This window comes from Muntiacus reevesi, chromosome 7, assembly GCF_963930625.1.
Source record: "Muntiacus reevesi chromosome 7, mMunRee1.1, whole genome shotgun sequence".
In the NCBI taxonomy this organism is placed as follows: Eukaryota; Metazoa; Chordata; class Mammalia; order Artiodactyla; family Cervidae; genus Muntiacus; species Muntiacus reevesi.
In genome coordinates, this window is record NC_089255.1 from 25,875,036 (window position 1) to 25,884,545 (window position 9,510).

General features: G+C 50.8%; 1 protein-coding gene across 1 annotated transcript in view; it reads left to right on the forward strand.

Moving 5' to 3' along the window:
* Positions 1 to 9,510, forward strand: part of TEP1 (telomerase associated protein 1) — a 49,438-nt gene that overhangs the window by 34,258 nt on the left and 5,670 nt on the right. Inside the window, exons 36-54 of the mRNA XM_065940118.1 lie at positions 580 to 704; positions 821 to 920; positions 1,127 to 1,282; positions 1,427 to 1,639; positions 1,871 to 2,024; positions 2,140 to 2,352; positions 3,069 to 3,229; positions 3,503 to 3,616; positions 4,584 to 4,691; positions 5,073 to 5,205; positions 5,289 to 5,365; positions 5,470 to 5,602; positions 5,747 to 5,883; positions 6,304 to 6,428; positions 7,459 to 7,602; positions 7,752 to 7,848; positions 8,805 to 8,910; positions 9,017 to 9,222; positions 9,353 to 9,457. Of these exons, the coding sequence (XP_065796190.1) occupies positions 580 to 704; positions 821 to 920; positions 1,127 to 1,282; positions 1,427 to 1,639; positions 1,871 to 2,024; positions 2,140 to 2,352; positions 3,069 to 3,229; positions 3,503 to 3,616; positions 4,584 to 4,691; positions 5,073 to 5,205; positions 5,289 to 5,365; positions 5,470 to 5,602; positions 5,747 to 5,883; positions 6,304 to 6,428; positions 7,459 to 7,602; positions 7,752 to 7,848; positions 8,805 to 8,910; positions 9,017 to 9,222; positions 9,353 to 9,457 (2,607 nt within the window). The remainder of the gene's footprint in view (positions 1 to 579; positions 705 to 820; positions 921 to 1,126; positions 1,283 to 1,426; positions 1,640 to 1,870; positions 2,025 to 2,139; positions 2,353 to 3,068; positions 3,230 to 3,502; positions 3,617 to 4,583; positions 4,692 to 5,072; positions 5,206 to 5,288; positions 5,366 to 5,469; positions 5,603 to 5,746; positions 5,884 to 6,303; positions 6,429 to 7,458; positions 7,603 to 7,751; positions 7,849 to 8,804; positions 8,911 to 9,016; positions 9,223 to 9,352; positions 9,458 to 9,510) is intronic.

Consider the following 9,510-nt stretch of genomic DNA (forward strand, 5'->3'; position numbering starts at 1 on the left):
AACTGTGCAGGTTCTAGAGGACATAGGATGAGAAGGGCAGGTGTCCCGGGTTGAGTGTGGAGCCTGGGCACAAACATCAGGGGGAACATTTCCTTAAGCTGCTGGCAATGATTGCAGTGGCGTGTAGGTAAGGGAGGGTCCTAGGAGATGAGGCTGGAGAGGTGGGCCCCCCAGCCACAGTCACTCTCTACTCTTCCACCATGTCAACTCCCCTCCCCCATATATATGTATGTGTATAACGTTGTTCCCAGCTCAAACCAATCAGAATCTTCTGTGACTTGGGGATGCTTATGGGGTTTGAAATGGGGGAGACGATGTGACCTCACTTGGATCATGAGGTCCCACTTGAACCTGTTCGAGCTTGGCCTGGGTCTGGAGAGGGGCCCAGAACTTTGCACTTTTCACAAGGATCCCTGCTGTAGGGCCAGAGGGCCGTAATTTGAGACTCAGCAGGGACTGTAGAGAGCCAAGGGCTTCAGCCCTTCTAGCCATCGCCTCATTCCTGGTTGGGGCTTGGGGGAGCTGGACATGGGGTGGTCAAGGGAGAGCCCTGAGTGACTTCTCCGCTTGCTGTCACAGGAGGAGAGGTCGATGGTGAGTGGCGGTGATGGGGTTTCCTCTTGTTCATTCCTCTCGGACAACACCCTCTTTCTAACTGCCTTTGATGGGCTCCTGGAGCTCTGGGACCTGCAGCATGGTTGTCGGTAAGGGGCCCCCATGCTCGGCGTGAGGGCCCTCCCTGTTTGTTGGAAGCCCAGGGGGAGGGGAATGAGAAGGGAGGCTGTGGCCAGGGGACCCTGACCTTATCTCCCTGGGGTAGGGTGCTCCAGCTCCAAGCTCACCAGTACCAGATCACTGGCTGCTGCCTGAGCCCAGACCGCCGGCTGCTGGCCACCGTGTGCCTGGGCGGAGGCCTGAAGGTAACAACCAGGGGCCTGTGGTGGTGAAAAGGGCCCTAAACGTGGCGTCAACCCCATGAAGTGGCTCTCTCAGTGGGGCAGAGGCTCTGACTGCTTGGCCTGCTGGGGGCTGGGGAGTCGATGAGGTGGCCCCTGGAGCTCTGGGACCCAGCAGCTCAGGCATCTATTCAGCAGCCCGTGTCCTCTTCCCCTTCTTTCTCCTCCAGCTGTGGGACACAATCCGAGGGCAGCTGGCCTCCCAGCACACCTGTCCCAAGCCCCTGAACTGCGTTACTTTCCACCCAGAAGGACAGGTGATAGCCGTTGGCAGCTGGGCTGGCAGTTTCAGCTTTTTCCACATGGATGGGCTCAGAGTCACCAAGGTGAATGGAGCTGGGTGGCCCTGTGGCGGGAAGCACGGGAGAGTGGAGTGGAAGGTGGGGAATGGCAGACACTTGCATCCTGGCTCACCCTGGGTTTGCGTTGAGAGCAGGCCCTGCCGTTTCAGTCTCTACCTTTTTGTATAGGAACTGGGGGCCCCGGGAGCCTCTGTCCGTACCTTGGCCTTCGGTGTCTCCGGGCGGGTTGTGGCCGTGGGCCGTCTGGACAGGATGGTGGAGCTGTGGGCCTGGCAGGAGGGGGCACGGCTGGCTGCCTTCCCTGCCCACCAAGGCTTCGTTGCTGCCGCCCTCTTCCTGCGAGCTGGGTGCCAGTTACTGACGGCCGGAGAGGACGGCAAGGTCAGGTTACCCAGAGCTGGTGGTGGGCTACGAGGCAGGGGCGGCAAAGGCGTGGAAATATTTGTGTGAGGGTGGGGCCTTTGTCGAGGAGTCTAGAGAGGCTTGGCTGGAGAGCTACAGGGAGAGAGCTGTGGTTGTGCGCACAGAGCTCTCCAGGTGGATTTCTGGAGGGAGGACTTATGGGGCGGAGAAGAGGGTGGGTTATCTTTAAGCCCCTTTCTCGGCCCGCAGGTTCAGGTGTGGTCCGGGTCTCTGGGTCAGCCCCGTGGGTGCCTTGGCTCCCCCCACCTCTCTCCTGCCCTCTCTGTGGCTCTCAGCCCAGATGGTGATCAGGTGGCTGTTGGGTACCGAGCAGATGGCATTCAGATCTACAGAATTTCTTCAGGTACTGAAGGGAGGAGGGCTGGAGTCTTTGAGCCTGGAAGAACCCCCGCACCTCTGTCCCTGCCCTCCCTGGCCCCCTGTGCAAGCGGCTTACACTCTTGTCTCTCATTCTCTAGCTTCCCGGGGGGCGCAGGGTCAGGCGCTCCCTGTGGCCGTGTCCGCTCTGACCTGGCTCAGCTCTACGGTGTTGGTGAGTGGTGCCGAGGACGGGGCCCTGCAGGGCTGGCTGCTCCAGCGGGGCTCCCCTCAGTCCCTCTGGCTCTTGTCCAGACACCGGAAGCCTGTGCTGGGACTGGCCACCTCCCAGGAACTCTTGGCCGTTGCCTCAGGTACAGTGGGCAGGGTTGTGAGTTACTGTTCCTTTTAAAGACATGAACACATTTCTTCAATTCATATGTATATGTGTGTGAAAATACACCTGTATAGCTTTTTGTTTCTTTACAACTTTCAAAGTGCTTTTATTTACTGTTTTTAAACTTTATTTTTAACATGGTAAAAATCACATAAAACATACCGTTTCAACCATATTCGACTGTATTCAGAGTGTTTTAAAATGCATTTATCTTACATAATCAGTCTAGACTGTTTTCTTCTTGTTCCCTAACGCTGATTCTGGGTTGCCTTTGTAATCCCTATAACCCTGTGAGTTTCTGCCCTGTAGGGATTTTGCTGTGTGAAGGGACGGGTTTCCCTTAGGAGGAGAGAGGGAGATGTCGAGGTGAAAATGCAGGATGGCCTTAGTCCTTTATAGGTAGGAGGCTTGGTCAGAGTGACACTGGGCACTTTAGCAGAGGTGGGTGTGGAGGTGCAGTTAGAGAGACAGAACTGCAGGGCTGGAGCTGGGTGTCCTGACGTTCCTGTCCTGTGACCTTGCATAGGACAGACCTGTGTCCCAGGCCTCAGTGTGACTCATGGAGTCCCTCCCTTGGAACTGTGCCTTTAGACATCATCCTCAGCCCCCAGGATTGCCTTTGTCTTTGGCTTTCCAGGCCTGTCTTACTTCCTCTTTTCAAGAAATCTTCCTCTCTCCCCATTTCCAATGCAGAGGACTTCACAGTGCGCCTGTGGCCAAGGCAGTTGCTGATGCTGCCACAAAAGACAGAAGACTTTCCTCGTAGCACTGAGCTCCGGGAACATGAGGGCCCTGTAAGCTGCTGCAGCTTCAGCACTGACGGATGCAGGCTGGCCACCGGGGGCAGGGATCGGGTAAGTCTCAGGAGGATGCACCCCTGGGCCCTCCTCCCCATGGATCTACAGCCCCTGGGGGGCCCACAGCCCCTCTGGTCCTGGATTCCCTAGCAGCTCACTTCCCACTGCTTCCTCTGGCTTTTTACTTCCTAAATCTCCTGGTCTGGATCTGCCCACCTGCCCGCCTTTGTTATTCCCTCTTTTCTTGAAACTTCTTACCTGAGATGGCCCTGCTATTCCTACCTCTTTCCTACTATCCTGACGACCCCCTCTCCTGGTACCTGTATCCAGAGCCTGCTCTGCTGGGATGTGAGAACACCCAAAGCCCCTGTTCTGATTTGCTCCTTCTCTGCCTGTCACCGAGACTGGGTCACTGGCTGTGCCTGGACCAAAGACAGCCTCCTGGTGAGTGAAGGGGTTGGGATGGTACAGGCCTCAGCAGGGTTCCTGGGAGAGGGAGGTCAACACTCTCTACCTCATCCTATTCCTAACACTCATTTATAATCATATAGTATTAATATAGTTTTCTAACACCCAATAAAATAGAGCACTTATTGAGCACTTAGTATGTGCCAGACATTTGACTAAGCCCTTAGCATGTATCACCTCATATAGTCTTTACAACACACTGTAAAGAAGTTACTGCTATTCTTTCTGTTTCATAGACAAGGATATTGAGCTCAGATAGATTAAAGACCATTTCCAAGGTCTTGTAAATGAAGAAGCTGAGATGGTAAACTTTATGATAAGAAAGCCCATGCTCTTAACAGGAACACAGAGCTGTCTCTCTAAGGGCTTAGGATGCCCTGTTCCTGCAAGGAGACGTGTATTGCTATGATTTCTTTGGTCTTAAAAGTCAGTCTCAAGTTATGCACTCAGGGTTGGTAAAGCCTAGTTTCCCAACGTAGAACCACTGTTGTTCTCAAAGAGAAATGAGTAACAATTGAATAGATTTGTCATAGTCTGTCTTGCCCCTGCCTTCTAGGCATAGATCTCTCCTGGGTGTTGCAGACTTCTTACCTTTGTCAGGGTGAGGCAGAGTTGTTGACTGACATTATGTTAATAACAAGGACAGTAGCTACTATTTATTCAGTGCTCACTATGTACCAGGCAGTGTATTAAGTCCTATATATAGATGCTTCAGCCCCATATCAGTAGGTACCCTGTCCTTATCCTGGTTGAATAGATGAGAAATCTGAGGCCCAGAGGGATGAACTGGTACCAAGTAATGAATGGTGGAACTAGGATTAGACCGCAGGGCGACCATTGCTCTTAATCACAATGCTTACTGCCCTGCATCCTACGTTATAAGCCCAGAGAGATGCTGGAGGGGTGCTGGTTAAGTCTACTCGTCTACCCTCTGGCTCTGCAGGTCTCCTGCTCCAGCGATGGTTCTGTGGCCCTGTGGGACCCAGAGTCGAGACAGCAGCTTGGTCACTTCCTGGGTCATCAGCATGCTGTGAGCGCCGTGGTGGCCGTGGTGAGCAGGCGGCGGAGAGCTCCCTGGGGGTCCCTGGGAAGGTTAAGGGAACTTTGAGAGGCTGGAGGCACTGGGTCTCTAATCCTAAGGTCAGAAGAAGTACCAAGAGTGAGATGCTTGGGCCTGAATTAGACCATGGTTAGGGTGTTGAGGCTGAGGCTTGGTGTGAGGGGAGGGAGAGCATGAAGACACAGTATCCTAGTGTCATGACCTTGTGGCAGGATGGCAGCCCTGAGCCCCCTGGTCCCACTGCCGGGGTGTCCTCTTTCTTTGACAATAGCTTCTAGGCCCTTAATGCTCAGCCTGCCCCTCTGTGGTGGGAACCATAATTCTCACGTCCTGCTCAGCGTGACTCTTCTCTGATCCTGTTTCCTGGGGCAGGAGGAGCATGTGGTATCCGTGGGCCGAGATGGTACCTTGAGAGTATGGGACCATCAGGGCGTGGAGATGACCAGCATCTCCGCTCACTCAGGACCCATCAGCCACTGTGTGGCTGCTCTGGAGCCCCGTGCAGGTAACGGGGTATCAGCCACTTTTGGGTCCCCGCCGCCTCTTCCCTCCTCCCCTTCTTTTGACTCAGCCTCTGCATCTTACCAGCCGGTCAGCCGGGGTCAGAGCTTCTGGTGGTGACTGTTGGATTGGATGGGGCCACACGGTTGTGGCATCCACTCTTGGTGAGTTCCCTGAAAGGACCGGGCTGGGGGCCGGGGGAGGGGGTAGTGGGACAGCCCCTGTTGGGTCAACTCTTCACTCTTCTGTCTCCATCCTTCCCTTCCAGGTGTTTCAAACACACACTCTCCTGGGTCACAGTGGCCCAGTCAGCGCAGCTGCTGTTTCAGAGACCTCAGGCCTCCTGCTGACCACCTCAGAGGATGGCTCCCTACGGCTCTGGCAGGTGCCCGAAGAGGCAGGTGAGTGAGGTGTGGAGAGAGGCAAGGTGTGAAAGGGGGGTGGTGTGTGTAAACGGGACCAAGAACATCAAGGGTAGCCTGCTCTCTCCTCTTGTACCCCAACAGTGGTCCAGCCCCTAGTGAATCACTTCCTTTCTTCTCCAGATGACACATATAGACCTAGGAGTCCTGCAGCCATCACTGCTGTGGCCTGGGCCCCAGACGGTTCTGCAGCAGTGTCTGGGAATCAAGCAGGGGAACTGACCTTGTGGCAGGAAGCTAAGGCTGTGGTCACAGTACAGGTGAGTGGAGGGAACTTCAGTTTTATGTGAATTCTGCCCTGGCTGTGTGTCTGGTGGCACGTGCTAGGGTCAGAGGTCATGTAGAAGCCTGGGGGTGGTGGGTGTGGACAGGTTAATCCTGGTTCCTCAGAAGGGTGTTCATTGGAACGACTGATGTTGAAGCTGAAACTCCAATACTTTGGTCACCTGATGTGAAGAGCTGACTCATTTGAAAAGACCCTGATGCTGGGAAAGATTGAGGGCGGGAGGAGAAGGGGATTACAGAGGATGAGATGGTTGGATGGCATCACCGACTCGATGGACATGGGTTCGAATAAACTCCGGGAGTTGGTGATGGACAGGGAGGCCTGGCGTGCTGCGATCCATGGGGTCGCAAAGAGTCGACTGAGCAACTGAACTGAACTGAACTGTATTCACTAGGCTCCGGGCTGCATCAGTGCTCTGCTCTGGTACTCAGCACACACCCTGATTGTTGTCAGTGCTAATGAAAAAGTCAGCGAGTGGCAAGTGGAACCACAGATGGGTTCAACACCCAGAAATGTCAGGTGAAATGAGGCGGCTGCGTTAATGGGTGTGGTTAAACCTGGGATTTTCTTAAATCTCTCCCCTCTCTTTCTGAACTCGGTCAACAGAATATTAGTTAGTAAGCAGGGAAAAGGTCCCTGGGAGATTGTTTTCTGCTCCTCATTATGTCAATTAAAATAATAATTGTCAAGTTTTTACTGTATGCTAAGTTCTGGGCCAGGCAGCATGAACCAGATTGAAATGAATTTTTATTTAAGGGAGCTCACAGTAGTAGAGTATGAATATAAGTAAACTGCTGACAGCATGTGGAATGATCACTGCTATAATAAATTATGTAAAATTCCTGGGGCTACAGAGTTTAAGAAATTTACTGTTTACAAGAGTGACTGTTTGAGATTGGACTCAAAGTAAGGGCAGGGAATGGTGTTTTAGGAAGAGGAGATAGCATTAATAAAAGGCACAGGGGTATGAGAGTGCATGGTGTATTCTGAGTATAGCTAAGTCTTTGGGTTCTTGGTGCGAGTGGTAGTGGGGTATTGCGTTGAAATAATACACTGGGGTCAGGCTGTAGAGGGCACAGTGCTAAGAATTTTGAGCAGAATAATTATCTGAATTTTAGAAATAGAACTCTAGTGGCCATGTGGAGGATGGATAGTAATAGGGAGATACTAAAGGTAGGGTGACCACATTTACAGGTGATGCTATAGTCCCAGGAAGACATAATCTGGGCCCTAATCTGGGCAATGGGGATGAGACGGAGAGGGAAAGATTGAGGCATACATTGAAAGCTGACTCTGCAGTGCTTATCAATTAGTTGCAGGTCAGGAGGGAAGGAAAGGACAAAAATGTTAGAGATTCCTAGTTTGAGCGATTAACATGATAGTATGATAAATACTAATATGAGAGAAACAGAAAGAAGGCAATTTATAGGGACAGTGATACATTTTGTCTTGTACTATACTCCTGAGGAATTCACGGGGAACTGAGGAGCCCGAGAGATGTGGACTAAAGTAGACTCTTTCTTGTCCATGTGCCCTGTTTGAACTTCAGTCTTCGCCTGAACCGAGTTCTTCAGGAGGACTTAGGTTTCCTGACAAGTGTAGGCCTGGCCCCTGATGGTCACTCCCTCATCTTGGCCAAAGCGGATTTGCAGTTGTTGCACATGAAGCCAGGTGATGAGCCCTCTGTAATCTGGTAAGACCCTAAGTGCCGTTTTCTCTTAGGCTGGAGAAAAAGGAAAAGTGGGTTAGTGGTTACCCTGAGGTTGGGTCTAACTAAAACAAACATTGGGGTCTTATGGAGGGGTGTTTATGGGCTTAGCCTCTTCCTTTCTTATAAACCAGGGAAAGTTTTTCGGAAGATCCTATGATGTTGTCCACCCACCAGGACTATGGGGTGTTTGTCCTGCAGTCAAGGAAACTTCAAGTTCTTCCTTTTTCAGTAAGTTCTGTTTGGGCATGTGTTAAAAGAACCATTTGTTCAGGACTACTATTTTAAAGTCTTGAGGGCATGACTGAGTAAAAGAGGAAGGAAGGGAAAAGCAGTTGGTTTCAAATCTCCTTCTCTTCCTTCAACTGGAACTCTACTGAAGAGTGTTTTATATTGGGTTTCCTTGTAAGATTTCACTGATACAAAAGAAGATTCTAGTATTTAAAAGAATCGTGGGAAACCATAAACCTAGGTGGGTGCTCAGTAGCTTAGCCGTATCTGACTCTTTTGAGACTCCATGGACTGTGATCCACCAAGCTCCTCTGTCCATGGAATTTTTCTGGCAAGAATACTGGAGCTGGTTGCTATTTCTTCCTCCAGAGGATCTTCCTGACCCAGGGATCAAACCTGCATTGGCAGGTGGATTCTTTACCACTGTGCCACTGGGAAGTTCCTATACTACACTTCATCTTAGCCAAAAGGCTGAGAAGCGATCAACCTAGGCATTTTCTTAATTGCATTATCTTCATGTCTCTTGTCTTGTCACTATGGGTAGTAGTCTGGAACAATACAGACATATCTCATAGGCATTATACCAGGTGAAAGAAGCCAGACACAAAAGAGTACATATATAATTTCACTTAAATGAAGTTCAAGAACAAGCAAAACTCATTTATAGTGACAGAAGTCAGAATATTGTTGACTCTGGGGGTGGTGATAGGGTAAGGGACATGGAGGCAACTTTCCAGGGTGGTGGAATGTACTATGGCTTGATTTGGGCAGTAATTACATGAATGGATACATGTGTAAAATTTTATCAAGATGTCCACTTAAGATTTGTATACTTTACTGTATCATGGATACAATTTTGAAAAGTCTTGACCAGCCCAGAGCAGAAAAGAGTTACTTTGTCTGGGAAGCAGTAAGTGATACAAGTAGTCTAAACAAAATACTCTGTCCTTTCACAGGGGCAAAAAGAATTAGGAGAGTTTGAAGAGTGCCTGGAATTTGATCTGAATTTAGAGAATCCCAGTAATACCCTCATATCAGTAACTCAGGCCAAACCTGGATCTGGTGAGTGGTGTTGGGAGGGCCCAAGGAATCCAGAGAAGGCCTCGGGGAGGATGGTGGATTCTTCAAAGTCTAAGACCTGGCTCAAATTCTGCCCTTGAAATGGCAGAGTCCTCATTTTTGTGTGCCAGCTCTGATGGGATGCTGTGGAACCTAGCCAGATGCACCAATGAAGGAGAATGGATCACAGGTAATATCTGGCAGAAAAAAGCAGAAATGCCTGCAACTCAAACTTCAGAGACAGAGTCATGTATATCTACTGACACCTATAGCTGGTCAACAGTCACAGAGCTAAAGACACAGCAACGTAGAAAGGTGGGTTTGAGGGAAAGGTCACAAGATATTGGGGAGGAGGCTCTAGGTCTGACCCAGCAAATTTCTCTGCTCCCTTGACTGAGAAGGGTCCTTCTAGAACTCACCATACCTCTTCCTCTTCCTCTCTAAGATCCACTCAGGCCCTGTCACAGCTCTCCATGTGCTGCCTGAGTTGCTGGTAACAGCTTCAAAGGACAGAGATGTTAAACTGTGGGAGAGACCCAGTATGCAGCTGGTAAGTGTGTGTGTGTGTGTGTGTGTGTGTGTGTGTGTGTGTGTATGTATGTA